The sequence below is a fragment of the Ostrinia nubilalis genome, chromosome 8, assembly GCF_963855985.1.
Source record: "Ostrinia nubilalis chromosome 8, ilOstNubi1.1, whole genome shotgun sequence".
In the NCBI taxonomy this organism is placed as follows: domain Eukaryota; kingdom Metazoa; phylum Arthropoda; class Insecta; order Lepidoptera; family Crambidae; genus Ostrinia; species Ostrinia nubilalis.
In genome coordinates this window covers 1119917-1140838 of record NC_087095.1, presented here as the reverse complement: position 1 = coordinate 1140838, position 20922 = coordinate 1119917, and the positions used below count along the sequence as shown (strand labels likewise).

General features: G+C 37.5%; 1 protein-coding gene across 2 annotated transcripts in view; it reads left to right on the top strand.

Annotated features, from left to right (window-relative positions):
* The window catches only part of LOC135073706 (tubulin alpha-1A chain), a 33917-nt gene that overhangs the window by 9543 nt on the left and 3452 nt on the right, over positions 1-20922 (top strand). Inside the window, exons 2-5 of one of the 2 annotated variants that reach the window (XM_063967852.1) lie at positions 13653-13875; positions 18928-19100; positions 19796-19924; positions 20428-20598. In XM_063967852.1, the coding sequence (XP_063823922.1) occupies positions 13653-13875; positions 18928-19100; positions 19796-19924; positions 20428-20598 (696 nt within the window). Of the gene's footprint in view, positions 1-13652; positions 13876-18927; positions 19101-19341; positions 19423-19795; positions 19925-20427; positions 20599-20922 lie in introns of those variants that run through there. The other variant, XM_063967851.1, reaches the window with a different exon arrangement.

Genomic DNA, 20922 nt, shown 5'->3' with positions numbered 1-20922 from the left:
CAAGTAAATAAATATTAAGTAGTCAGTAGAGTTATCAGTCAGTTAATCAAAGATCTAAAGTGAAGAATCTCATATCTTATAATATCACACTAAAAAATTCTAGGCAATGACTTGCATTGAAATACCTGAACCTGAATCAGAGAAAGAACAGTAATATTATAATGCAAGTTATTTTTACACAGATTGTTTTGTTATAACAAATTTTTTCTTGGCAATTTTAATGTAAAAGTAATTTTAATGAACGGCTAGGTTAATGGTGGGTCACTCTATGTCAGTTAATTGATGACGAAAACCAAAAAAACTGTTCGTAGACCGAGACTGGCTTAACGGTGCTGTCTAGATGCAGTCAAGGTTTAAATGTAGCAAACAATAGGTACATTATCCTCAATTATTGTCAGTCTATTCTAAATTAGCGGAAAAATAGATTTTTAATTCATAACAAAACAAGGCAGGTATTTGACCACAATCGCACCTGGTGTTAAGTGGGATGCAGTCTAGGAGGATGGTACATATCTGCCTTGTAAGTGCCTATTCACTATCGCCTTATAGTCTTCGGGAAAGACAGCAGCAGGCAGCGAATTTCAGTTCATAGCTGTTCGCATTCTAAAAGAGTCATCGAAACGCTTAGTGCGATTTTTTTACAAAAAGCGTAAACAAATAAAAGATGTTTGAAAAAATATAGACTCTTGGCTTTTAACCACTTTTGGCAGCTAGAGAACAGTTTTATGTAGGACATAAATAAGTCTCCAAAATCGTCGTCTTATTAGGTATAAAAAAGATTTTTATTATATTGCGGTTACTCTTTCATTGACCTTATATTTTAGCTGTTTCAACGGTACTCTTAATTATGTCTAATGCCTGTGAAATGGATTCGAAAAGTGCTCGGTAGCCGCTCTCGGGCTATCGATCAAATGATTCTTTTGTTCGAATTTAAATTGCGGCACGGATAGCGGGGCTTTATAATCATCGGAATCTGACAAAAATAAAAAGATTTTCGCTTGATTGATTGATAGTAATGCAGTTGTTAATACGATCAACTGATTTTTGGGCCCAGGGAGAGGTTTACTCGTCTTACAGACCAAACATCAAATGGGGTATTTGATTAGGAGACGTTTCTTAGCTCTCAACTATGCATTCATAGTTACAGATGAAAAGCCTTAACATCTTTTTCGCAAGAAAGTAGTAAAGTTCTTGAAAATAGACATAATTATGTTTTTACTCTCTTTTCATCTTACGATTCTCGGAGAAACCTTTCAACTTACTAATAAACAGAAGCTTGAATTACAGTTAACCTGCATTTGAAGTGTAATTTGTAATGAAATCCGCCTCCACCGTCATACAAAACGTGACGTTAGGCTGATTGCCTCGGAAGTGCGCTGGTTAACAGGCGTTGTTGGGGATAATATGCACTTTCTCACTAGAGGCAGTGGTTACCTGTTATATCCGCAGGAAACCTCTTGTAAATTGAAAACAGGCTGGTTACTTAGCTCGTTTCACTTTTAGTATGAAATATGCACAAAATTATAAGCCTAAGGGTGTTACAGACCAAACAAGAATAGCTCGTTTTGCTTTTAAAAAATACAACTCACTATTTTTTTAAGCCTTAGGGTATTACAGGCCACATTACCTACTGTAATATTTCAGTTAATAAATAATAAATGTCCTTGGACATTTTACACTGCGCTTCTAGTCCCAAACTAAGCAAAGCTTGTACTATGGGTACTAGACAACGGATATAAACATACTTAAATACTTTTTTTTTGTAAATACATACATATTATACATAGAAACACACCCAGTCCAATACAAACAATTATGTTCATGCACACAAATGTTTGTACTGTGCGGGAATCGAACCCGCAGCCTCCGGAATAGTAGTCCGCTCCGAACCACTACACCAAACGGCCGACGAAATGCTTTTTGTTTTTTTTCGTAATCATAAGGAAATGCTTTTTGTTGTTTTTGTTCATAAATGCTTTTTAACAAACTGAGATTTAAAAGCAAATAGCAATGGCTGTGTTTCTGTTTGTGGGTATATCCTCTCTAATAATAATGACTACATTTAAATTATGATTTCCAAAAGGTGTGTAAAAATACCATGGTTGGTTGATCCACATCCAAAAATAATGTAACTAACTTTAATTTAATAATTTGCTTTCAAATAGATAAAAATACGCTTTGACTCATGGTCTCATGGATGATAATTTTAAACAAAAAGGCACTTTGTTTTAATGGCAGTTCAAAATGAGCCTCATGCATATGGGCATTAGTAGTAGGCGCATGTGTATTGATGAGCCTATTTATAGAGCAATTACAGCGAAGATCGCGTTGCATCCGAGCAGATCGCCGATTGTTCGCTTACAATGTGCGCGTGGGCAGCTCGTGGCGGAAAATTGACGGGAGGTGATGTGAATGCTGATTGACGATAACATTGAGCTTAATTGTCGGTAAATAGGTATTAAGTCGAAGTTAAGTTCATTGAAATTGAAACTGCTGTCCCAGATTTAAAGAGGCGTACGTTTAAGAATTTTAATTATCGAAAAGTATTTCATGCGTAATCTATTGTTAAAAGTTACATATTGGACTTTTTAAATGATTTGTTGGTTAGGGTTTGCTAATAATTATTACGTCAGCCTTGTCGTGTTATAAGTCACACCTATGGGTGTGTGCCATTTGAGCAATATAATGGCAAAACCGGGATCGATGGCTTTTCCTTTTCAGGACATACATGTCCCTTTTTTCACTGAAAATTTTAGCCTGCCATGTCCTATAAAAACTATAGGAAGATTCAATTCTCAATTTTGTGGGACTCAGATTAAAATTCAGCAATTTGGTTAACAGTTTAAAGGTATCAAACAGATTCAAGGATGCTCTACATAAAATCACAAAAAGGCGTGCAAAGTGACGATGATGTCTCGGATAACATGTCCGATCACTCACTCTGGGACATCGACATAATACATTGTCATGTCATTACACTAATAGTCAGGTTTACCATAGAAACAATGGCGGCGCACCCAACGCGTGACCAGCCGTCTCTAACGCAAGCGGACGGGTTCAACTACCCTTGGGGTTTTTTAATTAAAATATTAATATGTCTAATTGCCAGCTAATTATGTTTCTAGGTCTGGTCGTTTTAATCAAGTAATGAACTTTGCCTTACTTTTGCGCTACTTTGAGCACGAATACCTTTATGGTGCGTAGCATACACACACATTTATGATACAACTTCTTTAGATTAACTTACGTTAAAATAGTAAGACACGGGTCTTAACGCGACGTTTATTAATGAGTTACATTATGTACTCACGGCTTGACGTTTCGGCTGCGATGCTGCAGTCGTAGTCACAAGCAGACTTAACTTACGTTAGATGAAACTTATCAACTCCTATCTTAATTTGGTACAACAGTTTTTGTTTTATTCCCTTTGATTTTTATCTCTTTGATGACTCTTTGATCTTCTTCTTATAGCTAGTGAGTTAGCAAAGTTATTGTAAAAGCTCTTTGTGTCATTAAGTAAGTTGTAGAGTTAATGTTGCTTAAACAATTAAAATTTACACTGAGTCTTTGAACTTTGAATCCAACATGCTTCAAAGTTTAGGATCTCTATGCGTTTTAACTGTTTATTAACCTGCTTTCTCTCATATTTACAAGTAATAATGGAGGATCACGATTTCACTTAAAATTTCCTGCCGTCTCAGATGAAATTGATGTTTTGTTTTGATGATTCTTCCATGCCTCATTATGAAGAACCATATCCCACCATACCATGAAATTGATTTGCTTAGTCATATCGAAAGCTAATAAAATAATAATACTTTGCATAAATAACACCTGACCTTTGTTAAGTTTATGTTTGGACAGCAAAAAGGACTCAATCTTTTTACATTATGTATCTATCTATAGTTACTTTGCAATCAAAGACTACATGTAGATAGGTATCTATTCACGTCAGCAGATGGGTAAGTATCAATTTGAGATCAGTGTCGGTCTCTTCATGTTTGCAAGATTGATAGCCTATTGGTCCGGATTATACTATACTTTTAGTATAGGTCAACATCAGACATAACATCTGTCTCTGTTGACTTAGGGAGTAGTACCTAAAGATTCAAAAGTGATTCAGTAGATTCAGTAAGCACAAATAGGTAGTTACGTAGCATAATCAATTTTGTCTTTAAAAGTATAAAATATAACGCTGACCAGGAAGACACTAAGGGGATGAGTACTAACAAGTGCTAGATCCGGTGAACCCTTTTAGGGTGAAACAGGGGTTCAACAAAGGACTTCCTTCCACTGGGTAGTAGGTAGGTAGTAATTATAGGCATATCGATAACACATAACACTCACGCTATATGAAGGGTGGACAGCCGGTACAATCAATGGTTATTAAAATTATTGTAAATATGTTCTTTTATGAATTATGATTGACTAGCGGCCGCCCGCGACTTCGTACGCGTGGATCCCGTTTTACCCCCTTCATCTATCTTACGCGGTGATATTTGGAATCAAATAACGGAGTTAAAAGTATTTTATAGTTATGTGATGAGTCAAATTTTGTTCAGTTCATGACTAAGCAGCGACTCATGAATTCAGAAAATTTAACAAAAAGTAAAACTCTACGTTCCATATCAAATGTAATAGAAATGACTCATAGCTTATTAAACCCCGAAAATAAGTACGTACCTACTTATATGAATAATACAACCACAAAAAGGCACGCTCCGGCCGACTCTAACGCGATTTAAGCATTTTCGAACTTTGTACTTGTTTTATTAAATCTTTGGAAGCTCCAGTTTTGTCTGACATTGATTTATAAGCAGCAATGAATGGAATACTCTGTATCTTAAATTCTTGCTTTTTTTGTAGAGTCTCTTGTAATGGATTATGTTTTCTTAGTCTTAATATTTATTTAACTTTAATACTCTATTTTTCTCTGTCTAGTTAGTTAGGATATACTCGTTTCGTAAAACACATTCCATTAAGCATTTCAAAAAGAAGATCCCGAAATGAGAAGTCATTCGTTCGTTCGTTTCAGCCGAAAGACGTCCACTGCTGGACAAAGGCCTCCCCCAAGGATTTCCACAAAGACCGGTCCTGTGCCGCTCGCATCCAGGCACCTCCCGCGACCTTCACCAGATCGTCGGTCCGAAGAAGTCATTATGAACTTTTCTTTTTACATCGGCCACTATTAAACTTGTACCCAATTAAAATAATTACCTAACTGGCTCACTGTAACAGATTTATGTAAGGCTACCTTGCTCCAAGTCCAAGGCGCATTGCGCTGTGATGTGACTCACGTTTTCGCAAATTCAATGAACTTGCACTTCACGGTCTGCAAGCACGCGATAGAACCTGCCAAAAGCTTGCTAAAGACGAAACATCGTCCAGGAATCAATAGTGGTCTAAATCAAGCAAGACATATCTGTACAGCCATAACGTACCAGAACAACCTAATTTGCGCTGAACATGAATTAGTATTGTCAACATAAAAGAAAGTAAGTAAATACACCTATTAATTCTGTTTCCCTGAACAACTACATATAAACAAAGCATCAAAAACTTTTTCGCTAATAAAAGACAAAACTCTAAGGCTGGGTTGCACCATCTTACTTTAACTTTGACAAACGTCAAAAATCTGTCAAACTCCATACAAAAAACGCCGGTTATCGTTATAGTTACGATCAAAGTTAGGTGATGCAACTCAGCCTAAGACGATTCTTCTGGAAACCAGAAACTACGAGAAAAAGCTCGGAAAACTTAATTTGCTGAAGAAAATCAAAAGTCAAACATGAGACGTCTCTACATTATTCCATAACGTCTATCTACATTTTACGATCTGACGCAACTATGTAGTAGTAGGTATATTATCTATCAAAGAATAATCAAATCCATCTCAAATATCATCCCATTCGAGTTTGATATTCCATCGTATTCCTAAGTGGGCAACATAATCCAGCCAAACAGACAGCTTTTAGCTGTGAGTCACCGGGAGTGGCGCTGACGCCATCCCTCCCCCCTCCCTCTGCCCTCCAGGACCCTCCCAGGGCACCAGGACATGGGACAGGTATTGTTAGAACATGTTACGTTAATTAAACACTACTTTTTCTGAGCTTTTTAGTGTGGAATTTTGTTTTAAACAACTTTTAATTCATTTATTTTCTAAGTTCGACATTCATTGATAAATTAATGAGGTGTGGTCTTAATATAAGTACAAAGATAGGTCCTAAACCTACATAGACACACATGAGACTTGATAATAAAAGCGATCCATGCGGCAACACCTAATTAATTTTATTGATTATCTACTTAACCAATAAAATTAATTAGGTAATGTATTAACTACACTAGGTACACTGAAACTTTTCTAGCCATTCTTGTCGAACTAATTCATCAAGGCTAAAGATACGTTGGGTTTTTTCATTAACAAAAAGAATATACTTATTCTTTAAATAGACCTTCTCCAAGAATGTAATTAGCACTTTTGTCTCAACAACAATCAGGATTACAAAAGATAAATTAACTTCCATAGACTAAGTCCACAGACAACGCAGAATTCATCAATCATGCCCGAAACACAGTAGCACCAATTTTCTATCACCTATTATAACGACCAAAAACTCTGGCCTCGTCTAACAAAGCCTGCATGCAGCGTCTTTGGCTTTTAACTTTTTTATATAAGTTTTTTACGTGTTGCCAGCCGAGCCATCAGATCGGTGGGGGTTCGACGACCCCGTCTATGCAATCATGTTGGACATTGGCACTCACAAATCTCTTCCTGAATGTTTCATTACCCGCCCGTAATGATACAGCGGGGAGTCAGTTATTTTCGTTTTTTTTTCACAGTTACTTTGGCGTTTGAAGTGCAATTTTGGGTTCGTTACTGCTGTGCTTATGCAAGGAGGAGAAAATTGAAAATGTTTTGAAAGTATTTCGTCCATAATTCGTCAAAAATTCAAAATATAATAAAAGTGTTTATAAAGTTAACGCGCAACTTAGAATAGTATAGCCTGACCAGGAACATAAAAACCCTGGCATAGAGGCGCGTCAATTGCATTTGATAGTGCAACACTGAGTACAGTCGTACCTGTGTTAAATTAATAGGCTAACTTTATGTATCAGGATTCAGGATTACGGGCTAATTTGATATTTTCATAAATTAACGAAAAAATATTATAATAGGTAACCTGGTTTAAATAAATTAAATGAAACCATCAATCGAGCTAGTAGGATTTATTTTATTATTCATCAATAATCAAATTCAGAACTTGAATATTCAACTGCAATGTTTGCTCATGAACGCTTCAAACTCGGTACTTCTTTCCCAATTCCATAAAATTCAACACTTAGAAAGTGACAAAAATTTTTAAAATAGGTAGTTGAAACAAACCACAGCTAATTTTCATAGTGGACTGTACTATGCGATAAACATGTCAGTCAATTTGACAACCTTTGTCGGAAACATTATTCAATGAAAATATTGTCCGAACCCTTAGTATTTCTCTTCGACAAATACTTTAACACATTGTAAACCACTTTTCTTTCACGACTATAAAAAGATTTTAGCAATTTAATTCACAAAATCAATTGCGCATATTTAAAATAAAGTTTGTTTACACTTTGACAGCAATAGACTGACATGCAAGGTGACATGACAATGAAGTTTTCAGTTACTGTTGCCATTAAAAGAAATTAGTACCATTAGTTTTCCGCAACATGGCGAGGGTTTTTATGTTAGGCTGGTCAGGCTATAATTCATACATTCGTCACAGTCTGTCTTAAAGTTTTTCTTGTTCACGACAGATTTAGACTATATTTAAAGTAACCCTAGATTATGCAGGGAGTCCAGGCGGTAATACTAGCTGTTCCGTGTAGGATATCCGCGGAAACCACGCATGTGCCGCCGGCGCACACGGTTCATTTAATATGCTAGATTATGCGAAACGCTAACGGGAATTACTGACTAACTGAGGTTGCTATAATATCACTAGGATCGATAAATTACGAGCAATAATGGTTGCTAACTTGCTACCAACCGGCCAATCTGGAATGGGTGTCCTGTGGCTGAAATGATGAATAATTCTTGATTATACTCGTACTGAAACGTGTCTTTGAAGAACCTGAAGGATTTCTGATAAATCTGAATAAATTATTTCTACGAAACACCACACAAAACTTTAATATGTGGTTGTTACCGGCATTAAATTTTTTGTTGTGGGTTTGTTCATTCATAACATATTCGCTACAGCCATGAAGCTTTTTCACGAAGCTTCATTGATCACTTGAAAAATCGATACAAATTATACCTACTTACTTCGAAGTCGCGCCGATGAATATTTTAAACAAAGACTACCTAACCATAATACTAGTAACTTCATTCAACTAATTAGATCTAATTTTATGACTCAATCATTTTAAAACTGATAACTTTTTAACAAAGGCACAACATATAAAACATATTGTTCATATGTTGTTTTTTTTTCAAAGTATGTCTAAAACTAAGACGCTAAGGACGGTCTCACTAATTTCTAAAATTGTAATGTGATTATAATTATTACGATATTACGGAGTTAGATGACTGGCAGAATTATAATACTTCTTTGTAGTCGTCAGATGTCCCTCAATCTTTGAAGTGAACAAATTATGATGATCTTGTGAAAATCCAGGTGGTTTAGGAAAAAACTTGCACAAAGGCTCTTTAATCTTCAAAGGTTGACAGAATCTTGTGTGTATAAAATAATTATTTCAAATACAATGTTAACATGTAGTAGGACGTATCTAATGGGCCAAGATTCGAAATAATACAAAGGTTTTTCGTGATAAAGTAAGAAGTATTTGAAAAAAATATTAATATTTTATTTTATTTATAAAGGAAATATTAATCGTAAGTGGAAAGAAATCCATAAAGCGCACTTCCTAGGTAATTTAATTTTCTTACGGAGTCCGGGCTAACTCATCAAAGCTACTTACGTTATATAAATAGTACAAACTCGGCCTAGTTTTGATGGTATCTTAATACCATCTAAAGGTATATTCTACAAGTAAAAGATGTCACGCTCCATCGGCTTTAATGGCATCCGAATTCCTTCTGTAGCATCCATTGTCTTCCGCCTCCCATGCGTAACAATTGCTACCATTTATCTTGCCATCATCTACCTTTGGGTAATCGTAATTGGACAAGATTACTCCAGTAAACTTTACCAAACTGGGGCCAGTGGTTGTCAAATGGACCCCAAACCAAAAGCTTATGTAGAGTCGTTGTAAGATTTTGCTAAAGAATAAACTTTTCTAATAAAAGGTTACGTGTAAGTTTTCTAACATTGAACACGATTTATTTCAATCTCAAAACATTATAGTCGGCTGTTTGGTGTAGTGGTTCGAAACGGACTACTATTCCGGATTTTAGTACACATACGAGTATAAGTAGGCTAGGATAAATGGGCTACATTTCCTAAAAGTTTGGGAGTCAACGTGGGTGTATTGATACAAATAAGGATGGCTAATCAAACGCCTCCAATTGGTTATTTCGAATTTATGGCTCCAATTTGCTTGTGTTCTTCAATGTTTTTAGAGTTTTATAGGCAATCATGGCGCCTCGTGGGCGAAACGAGGTTTTTAATGGAAATTATACGATTAGCGGCGAGCGTATTAGTTTATTGTAGCGATTTGTTGTGGTATACATATGATTCACTGGAATTATTGCGGTTTGTTTATTACTTAATTAGATAACCACCTACATTATTGTTATGCTTCAAGCAATCTTAGTACGCCCATGGATGGATAGTCTTATGTACTTTTCCATGTAGTTTCTATTTAAATTATGTGCTGTTTGGTTAATGTCAGCCCTGAAATGTAAAATTGGTCATCTTTATCCGAGAAAGACATTAAACAACAGTTTTAAGTTAAACAATTTCACGACCAGCAAATCAGTATTATTTGAAATCGTGAATATGAAATACCATAATAGCATTTCAAATTACAACCACACGGTTATTGCCTATCAGCTATCAAGCTAGCTTCAAAAATCATGAAAAATCCATGCTGTTATCAACCGTGATTGATGAGGTAAAGCCAGCATTGGAACCACCCCGTGCCTGCCACCACAACGCTCCGATTAGAAAACTATTACTGCTGGAACTCTATGACTTTACAAAAGGTTGCTAACATGTAAAGGTACGCCGAACGCCATGACAAGCCGAATGCAAGGTAGTCCAAAGATTAATGATCTGTAAACTGTTAATTAAAGGTGACTAAAATAGTTTTTGTAAAATTTTAGCGAAGTCACAGCGAATCCATTGTACTGTTTACGCGCTATGTTGTGAAGTTTTGATAGAACTTTTAAATACATTTAAAAATACAACGGAAAGGTAAGACCAATTAAATGTTTAGTTAGCAAAAAATTGGTTTGATTGTCATTTTTTTTATTTAAATGTGTTTTAATTATGTAATTAATAATTGAAATCTAAATTTATTGTAATTTATTATAATTGTAATTTATTATTATTTTAATTCATAATTTATTAATGTAAAATGAATTTATTTTTATTATTTAATTTTTATGGTGCTTTTTTGTTTCTTTCTTTTTGTTTGTTTGTTTTCTCTTTTTTCTATTGCGCCCCCCTGCTGCGTTCTCCCTGCTGCCGGACTTGTGGACTCCTTTCTCCTCTTGAATCTCCGTCAGCAGGGGTACGCCGTGACAACAGAGGGCCCCCGCTGAAAATCAGTTTCAAGACAAGCCCTGGCGGTCTTGATGTACGCTGAGCGGGTGCCTTTTTGTCAGAGGGGCACAAGCAGTTAATTGTCCACTTGTTTATTTCTCTCTGTTATAATCTATGTCTTACCTGCTTGTATACCTTTCTTGCAAATAAAAAGTTTTCTATTCTATTCTATTCATTTGTTTCGTTTTCCTAGAGCCGGTGTGTCAAATAAGTTTTAATAGACAAGTCGGTATTTTTATATACAACAACATCATCAATTTATGTTGGTAAGAAATAAGTTATCTGGTGATTAATAAATAAGCCCGGAGACCGAATACCAAAACCAATTAGCGTCTGTAGGACCAACTTCAGTTATGTAGTATACCTAATACGAATCTTTGTTTGCGCAGACACTCAATATTAGTTCTGGTGCCAGCCTTACCCCATCTAGCTTACATCCTAAAGACATAAACCGCATTGATCCAGTTCATGTATGTTTTATTAACGGAGGGGACTTTTCACTGCAAGGAAAATTGTTTTCGTGACAGAGACCGTTTTTTATTGGATTTGTAAGTTGGATTCTAATCGCTTGGCTTTTTTCACGACTGCTGAAGGATTTTGTTATATTCAGAAAATCTGAATATAACGTGAACTGTGTGTGGGTGAATGCGCTGGATATATTCAGATTTGTGTGACAATTTCCTATGGTTTTTCGGGTTCTCTAAAACATGGCACTAGATAAATAATTATTGCAGTATTTGGGAAAAAGGGCTAAATCATCACTGAACGATATGACCCGCCTGATATTCAAACCTAACTATCTTCTACTACAATTTAAACCTAGGATTATCAATTGGAGTTGGACTCTATAACCGCTAGAAAAAGGAGACGTCACGCATGGTGTGGCCACAGCCTTAGCGGAGCACAAGACTTAGTGCTATAAATAAATTACACACAAGGTACAATAAATGTGATACATTCGCTCCGCACGATTAACCGCACGTTCGAAATGAAAGCCTATTCCACTAACACACGGTTAAAAAAATCGGTTAAAGTCCTTCAGGAGCAGGAGCTGAACGTAAAGCGATGCGACTCGTAAACTAAGCTCGTAAAGTAGCTTTCGCGTTGGTGTGCATGTGCACGATAATTAGGTAAAGAAGTTAAACAAGATTTTATAAGTTACTAACCAAACTATGGACTGCTTTTGTCTGATAATAAATGATTTTTATTTTATTTATTTATTTTATTTATTTATAAGAGTAGATAGGAGATGAGCGCAAACAACATATTTTAAGAGACATGAACTTAACAAAATGTTCAGTGACATGATAAGATGATATTCATGTAGAGACTCCAATGCTCATGAAGAGTTTTTATCGGCTCACGACAATGGAATCAAGCTCTCAATATTGAGAACGCCCTTTGTACCAAATAAATGGGCCTGAAATCTTGTTCCTCATCTCAGAGTTAGGGCGTAACTTGAGAAGTAATGAGCTGTCCTACATTATATTACCTTATTAAGTCTTATGTATCAAAGAGGTTATTGTGCGCCCACGTGGTTTATGATCAGTTAGATTGGACCATTAATAAGCAATAACTTTTCTCATCAAACATTTCATCATTATTTCTTTATTGCCAAATCGTGAGACTAAACTTAGTTCTTATAACTCGTAAGCTTCAATACCTTTCTAAACCTAAACTACTTACTACCTTTCCCTATATCTGATTTACTACGTAACCGTAACTTGGCGGCCATTTATTGTTCTTATCGACAACTCCATTTATCATTGGTATGAACTTACAAACAAACATAGACTTAATGAGTGTAGGGCAATGGCCCTCGGATCACGTCTCCTGCCCCAATTTTCCTTATTGTGCCAAAAAATAGTCACGCACGTCTTCTTGCGTGAGGAGCAAGTTTAGTGGACAAGCGATTTTGTTCTTACAAAAATACTTCGCTTGTCTTAATTTAATTTTAATTATATTCAGACGCATGCAACTATAATAGAGGTACGAGGTTTATGTCAAAGCAAAGGTCAAAGGTTTTAGTTAGGTCTGCGTGCTAAGTAGGACTGTAGTGTTTGTTAATTACGAGTAGGTAGGTATTTTAAGTGTTCTTGAAGAAAAGCTAAACCTTAATGAGCTTAATATTACACAGTTTGATTCAAAATAATCCCATTCATAGAAGAACTCGGTATCGAGTCAAACTTATGCCAACGCCATAACAAATTATCAAGTCAAAACGACAAAGAAAATGTCTGAAAGGGAAGGACGTTGAACCAAATACATACGTTTATAATAATGATGGATTTCCACAAAAGAAAGCAACCCTTAGTACCGGATATTAGGGCTTTCATGGTATTAAAGGCGATTGTCAGTTCGAATAGACAACTATTTGAGCCATACAATGTAGAGCCAAGCCATGTAGTAGGTACATTGTTTCAAACCAACTGAGTCTAGGTTACTAGACAAATAAGTATTTTATTAACGTGGTCCAATATTCTAATTATAATCATAACGACCATAACATATCAAACATACTGACTGTTATGCATCATAACGACTTTAGCGAATTATCAAAGGAGTCATCTGACTTAGCTACACTTTGCGATTGTGGGCAAACTACATTGCAAATATTTTCTTCACTTCATTCTTTACCTTATTATTCCGTTCATCACGTCACTTAGTGCACACCAATGGTGACCGATTTCTTCTCAGCACCGACCCATTTATTGTCCCGAAGTAGTATTAAGGTTAAAATAACACTTGGCCATGTAAAAGCGTTTTCAAAGCCCTCACCATCATCATTTCAGCTACAGGACGTCCACTGCTGAACATAAGCCTCCCCTTTTAAAGCCCTATTTGCAAATAAATGACTTAGGACTGATATTTCACTAAAATCCATGTCTATCTTAGGCAAGCTGAACGACCACCTTAACAGCAAAACTGTCTTTCCAGAGGGAATGCATCTCAGTTCACATCGGCCAAGCTGGCGTTCAGATCGGCAATGCCTGCTGGGAGCTCTACTGTTTGGAGCACGGTATCCAGCCTGATGGACAGATGCCCTCGGACAAGACCCTGGGCGGAGGAGACGACTCCTTCAATACTTTCTTCAGCGAAACCGGAGCTGGGAAACACGTGCCGAGAGCCGTGTTTGTTGATTTAGAACCTACTGTTGTGGGTATGTACCTAATCTAATTTTATTAATAGCTAAAAGATTATGTTTACTATACGGAAAACTAAAATGATGGTAGTTATTTATAAGCTCTTTGCCTTCAAGCTAAATGAAGTTATAGAGCTCCCGATTGAACGAATCAGACGACTAGAGAAGTTTTAAAATGTCTGACACCAAGCTATTAATCAGGAAGGAATAGTAAGGGTTTAGTTAGATAGATAGATAGACTAACACTTTGTTGTACTTACACAAAAGGAAAGAATTAGGTACATACAAAAGATGCAGAACGATTTGATGTAAAATTTAAGGTTCAATGTCAACGATTAATAATTTCATGAGGAATATTCACGATATTAATTTTGATACCTACAAGACAAGTGCTATAATAAACCCACGGTTAGATTAACTCTTCGAATCACGGTTAAAACGAACACTGGTTCGTTTTAGCCGCCGGTTGTTGAACTCGGAACAACCTGTCATTACGGCCAACACTCCGAAACACATTACATTCTACCGAATAGTTAACTTACATGGTTATTGCTATACCCCATCCAAAATTTTGATTAATAGCCAATAATCCTAAAATCTTGACAGATTAAATATTGGTTGGAAATGTTTAAATTCTAAATTCAGCATTCACTCTAACGCTTCACTGGTATTAAAGTAAAATAAAACATTAATAATTTTAATTTTAAAAAGTTGGTTAATAAAAATCTAGAAATCATTGGGGGAGGAACAGTGGAAAGTCCTGTGGCTGAAATGAAAATGATGTGGTTCTTTACAAAAGTGCTAACGTCAAACAAATGTTTACATACAAAGTAGATAGAGTATTCCCGTAAACTCTACAGAAACAACTTTAAATGTAACACGTCTACATAGCTAAGTAGGTACCTACATACGAGTACTACAATTATAATTTAGTGTGGTCATAACTTTACATGTTGTCGAGTTTACCGAACATTGGTTCAAGCTATTAGATGGACTGCCGATCTTGATTGTGTGTCGATGTGCCGAGTGGCTAATGGAGAATGTAGCTTATGTTTCACTAGTTGTAGGCAGCATTATTAGATCGTATCATAACAAAATTACCCACAAGTTCTGTAACACGAATTGTTTTTGGTACAAAAACAATCGAAATTAACGAAAAATGCCTACTAATTAAACATCCATAAGGTCACCTGGGGCGAAAGGAACTATAAAGCTAAAGTGACTAAAACTAATTGGTTTTATTCATAATCTGATGGATTTGAACAAAGTGTCATAAGTCGCAGCATAGAGCAATCATTGCTTTTGCAGATGGTAATATTTGCTACTCATTTTCTTTTGGGAATTTCATCAGATCTTTATGTATTTAAAGCGTCGTTATGAAGTCAAATGATGCAGTAATTTTAAACCTGGCTACTGTTATAGAAGGTATAATCAATTAATCATCTCTATTTTTATTGCTAAATCTTGAAGTAACACAGTTCTTGGAAAGGCTAAAACAAATCGAGGCACATCAAGAGACCGCGCGGTCGCGATTCGTTGAAATTGATTTTGCCCAGATGTGTGCACTTGTGCGATTAGTTTGCAGTTTTAAGAAATGCATGTTTTGTAATCGTCAGAAACGGCAACATTTTACTTAATTCAGTTCAGAAGAGATTTGACGTTTAAAATTATTTATAGAAGAAACTTGTTTATTAATTCTACTATAGGTAAAATACGAATGTGTCCAATACCTACTAATTTAATAATGGAAAGTTACGAAGAATATTAGTCAGTTTTCTTGACTGCAATTCCTGTAAAAACAATTTAAGATACTCAAAGATAACCAAGTAGGTATTTTCTTTTGCATCAGTTTGTAGGTAGATACAAACAATAATTTCATCCTATGACGAATTCAAACAAGCAGCGTTGACAACTGCTTAGGGAATTCATTACTCATCGCAGATGGCCAGAAAAAATGCTGTGACTAAGTAATGAAGCTCGTTCCAGCTGTGATTGGCCGACTTTAGCAACACTAGCCTACTACACTACTCAGTGTTGCAAGTACTTAACCACATCTGAATCTGCATATGGCAACACTCGCGTCACGCCCGGCCACCCATCCCACTAGCGCCGATGTGAACATAGCTGCGTAGCCTTGATAGTCAATACGTGATACTAGATCCTACCCCGGATTCACTTTTTTATGAGATACGAATACGATACCGACCAGCTAATAACATTTTCCTATAGTTTTTCTTGTAGTAGGTAATATAGGGGAAACCTAGTATTTTTTTTTTATGCATAACAAGGCAGGTATTTGACCACAATCGCACCTGATGTTAAGTGGGATGCAGTCTAGGATGGTACATATCTGCCCTAATAGATTTCTGAAGAGTTAAATTCTCAGAATTCTTGGAACCAGTAAATCATAGTAAATTTGAAACGCTTACATGCCTTGATGTTCATCATCATCATCATCATTTCAGCCATAGGACGTCCACTGCTGAACATAGGCCTCCCCTAATGCTTTCCACGTTGATCGATTGGTAGCAACCTGCATCCAGCGCTTCCCTGCTACCTTTACGATGTCGTCAGTCCACCTTGTAGGTGGACGTCCCACGCTGCGTTTTCCGGTACGCGCAGTTCTGCGTACTATATGCCCTGCCCATTGCCACTTCAGCTTGCTAATCCGTCGGGCTATGTCAGCAACTTTAGTTCGTTTACGGATTTCCTCATTTCTGATTCGATCTCGCAAAGAAACACCAAGCATAGTCCTCTCCATAGCACGCTGTGCGACTTTGAGCTTCTGTATAAGGCCTATAGTGAGAGGCCACGTTTCCGAGCCATAAGTTATCACTGGTAACACACATTGGTTGTAGACTTTCGTCTTCAGGCACTGCGGTATTTTGGACGAAAAGATGTTACGTAGTTTCCCGAACGCTGCCCAGCCGAGTTGGATTCGACGATTGACCTCCTTCTCGAAATTGGACCGGAGTCGCCTTGATGTTAGTTAAGAATATTTTTCATTTTAGAAGTTTTTGCTAAGTGCAATTTTCATCCCAGTTCTAGGATAGGATTCCGAACCCGTTGTTATTATAATTTTCCTTTTTATAACTACTAGGTTTTAATCCGACATGTAAGCGATATTTCTATAATAATTAATTCCATGCAAATGACTGATTTCCTATTCACCATGGAAACGGTTTAGCAAAGCATGACGTACGAGTATGAAAAATATGTTTTTACTGTAATGAAAAAGTTGAAAAGTGGATATCTACACACATCCGTTTGGCGGGAATAAAAAGTGGTAATTTTAATTATAATCTGACATATCCGCAATAACGTATCATATTAAATCTAAATAATAATGACACACTGGCAATGCATGAATAAAATAAAATATAATATCTTTTTACGTTGTGAATCGTGATTCTTTAGCGAACTTAAGCAATATGATTATGGTTGGAACATGCTGTAAGAAAGTTCATTTTAATCTTCGCAATTTTACAACCTTTTAAATATGCTGACAATAAAATAAATTCACGCTTGTCCTTTTAAGATTTCTTACACCAAAAGAAACCGTAATGTTTCTGAAATAACACTACTTAACTGATAAAAAGAATTGAGTGCTAAAAGCTTTCTTCCTTCAAATTGATACCATCACTCATTCTGCTCGTGATTCCGCGATTGCAAAAAGCTTTGGATATTGGATTTTATGTAAACCGTATTAAGGTTTCATTTAAGTAAATAAACTATTGTTGGACTTAAAACTCCATTTAAGAAGCGTTTACAAAGCTTCCTGTGGTAGGGTTATTCGTTAAGGTTACCGGGATGTCATAGAACTTTAGTGTGAAAAGCTTTTTGTTTTTGGGGCAATGGGTGATGTGTTTATTGCCTTTTAGATCAATACTCGTTTCATTCCTACCGGACAATAAGCTCCTGTTGTAGATGAGCTACAACATCAGCAGTCTGTCAGAAAATAAAAAGGATTTTGAATTCTACTTCTTTAATATAGGGTTGATGTTGTGGGATCAATCAATCAACATCAACACGATCAACGATTTAGTTCGAAATCGTCTAAAACTGTTTTTGCGACGACACTACCGGCCGTATTCACAAAGCAGCAAATCGAACGCACAGCGTTGAATAGAGCTCTGTGATTGGTTCGTGTATCTGTGCGTCCACGCGCACTGTGAGATCTCATAGTAATGTTTGTGAATACGAGTGTATTTACAAGGAGGACCGAAAAACAAAGAGTGGAAACCTTCTTTTCTTGTCTCAAACTCAGCCAAAACGATATTTATGTAGCCCTGTCACTCACAGCATTCGTTATTATCTCAAAGCGTTGGAATCCCGCTTTAATTGCCTCAAGTGCGCAGGCGCATCTGCCGGACACTCGCACTATCTCGATGCTTCATTGCTTTCTTCGCTTTACGCAATACGGCTAATTGCATGTTTAAGATAGAAGTAATGAGAATATTGAACTGACTTCAAAACACATGCACAAATCATGAAACATTAGGATTTCCGAAAGAGAAATGTGTTTTGTTAAAATAAAACAAAAGAATAAAGACTAAAGATACTTACGTGGATTTATCTGCGATCCAGCTCCACTGCGGTCCAACTCCATAGTTCTCAGTTTAACATCACATCACTTTCACTGTTAAACTAAAACTCACACAATTTCCAACAATTAGGTCTTGTTTTCGCGACTTCACCACATTAAATGGCGCAGCAAGAGAAAAAGTGACTAAAATGCGGGTAGAACCAAAAAACAATGTCATCTCGTTTTCGAACATTACCGCCGCGCGCGCTTCACTGTAATTTTTATTGAAGGAGGTTTAACCAAACGGTAGGTAGGTAGGTCTACCTGATAAGATACATGTATAACTTGTGTGACCTAATTAAAAAAGTGATCTCAATAATTTAAAATGTTTACTCCTTTGTTTGACAATATCATTTATTGAAGTATTGAAGTATTTATAGGTAGGTAGGCCTATAATATAATCAATTTTGAAGTTTCGATTTTTTAAATTAAACTGTGTTTCTTAAAACACCTAAGTATTTAATAATACCTTCTTTCCCCCACAGACGAGGTCCGAACCGGCACGTACCGGCAGCTGTTTCACCCAGAACAGCTTATCACTGGCAAGGAGGACGCGGCCAACAACTATGCGCGCGGCCACTACACCATCGGCAAGGAGATCGTGGACGTCGTGCTGGACCGCATCAGGAAGCTGGCCGACCAGTGCACCGGCCTGCAGGTACTGAGATGTGTTCTGTGAGACCCCGTGCCGCCAGTGTTCCGCCCGGAACAGCTTGTCATTGGCAAGGAGGACGCGGCCACTACACCATCGGCAAGGAGATCGTGGACGTCGTGCTGGACCGCATCAGGAAGCTGGCCGACCAGTGCACCGGCCTGCAGGTACTGAGATGTGTTCTGTGAGACCCCGTGCCGCCAGTGTTCCGCCCGGAACAGCTTGTCATTGGCAAGGAGGACGCGGCCACTACACCATCGGCAAGGAGATCGTGGACGTCGTGCTGGACCGCATCAGGAAGCTGGCCGACCAGTGCACCGGCCTGCAGGTACCTACTGAGACGTGTGTTCTATGAGATCCTGTACTGCCTACCGCAGTAGCGGGTTTGAATCTCGCTGGAGACAAATGTTGGTGTGGTATACGCATGAGCCTATAATAATATTTTAGTCCTTAGCATTAGGGCATAGGAAATACCTAGATAGTTCAAGTACACCACCAAACCTTTGATTTTTGCTGATTGTAATATTAGGAAAATATTATTCTGCCATACCAAAATCAAAACCTGAGACTTTGGTCTAATCTTGCTTAACATCCTATCTAATCTTAGCAACATGACAATCGAAAGACATAGAAGCCTGGTCTTCCACATATCGATCTGGAAGACTCTATCTGTTACCTACTCATTATTCTTCTTCATCCAGGGCTTCCTGGTGTTCCACTCGTTCGGAGGCGGCACCGGCTCCGGCTTCACGTCGCTGCTGATGGAGCGCCTGTCCGTGGACTACGGCAAGAAGTCAAAGCTCGAGTTCTCCATCTACCCCGCACCACAGGTAATAAATCGACGACTATTCTTCAAATCTAAGTTCAAATCATGGCAGTGTTGATTAAGTGTCTGACTTAGCCCGTAAAAAATGGTTTTTCATAAGTACCACATTCATTTCTACAGATAAATATAGATCGATTCACCCACGAAGACGCGCCCCACCATTCTTCCGCTAATGTTAGAGTGTTATCGGTTCACGCTAAAGTGTCAATGAGTGCACACGCACACTACAATAATGACGCTCGGATTGCTCGGATCAAATTCCCCGCACTCCACGCTTCCCTCGACCAAAAATTGGTGGGGCGCGTTTTCGTGGATGAAACGATCTTAATATTTAATTTTATAATGACACTAAAATAACCCACGTCATACTTACCTTTTCATAAAGAGAGACCATGAGGCTCTCGTCAAGAGTTTTTTCAAATGACCTAGACTTTACTTTTGAAGTTTGCGAGATGTAGCTTAGGTAATCTTATTAGACTGTATGTTTACTTCTCTATTTGTCCCCAGGTGTCAACAGCGGTGGTGGAGCCGTACAACTCGATCCTGACCACGCACACGACCCTGGAGCACTCGGACTGCGCCTTCATGGTGGACAACGAAGCCATCTATGACATCTGCCGCCGCAACCTCGACATCGAGCGCCCGACTTACACCAACCTCAACCGGCTTATTGGACAGGTATGATACGATAAGGAATTCCTACTTATGAAGGAGCACTGTCAGTGTATCTTGTCAGTGGACAGTGTATCCTGCCAAATTTAGAATGGTGGACCGACGACCTAATAAAGGTAGCAGAAAGGCGTTGGATGCAGGCCGCTGCCAACAACCTGTCAATGTGGAAGTCATTGAGGGAGGCCTATATTGAGCAGTGGACGTCCTATGGCTGAAATGATGATGATTACTATGACGCTGGTAGATTTACAATCTAAGCTGGCGAAAGGCTTTATGATAAGGTAGCCGTAGCTGGAACCTTACCTACCTACTCCCATTGCTCGTTACTGA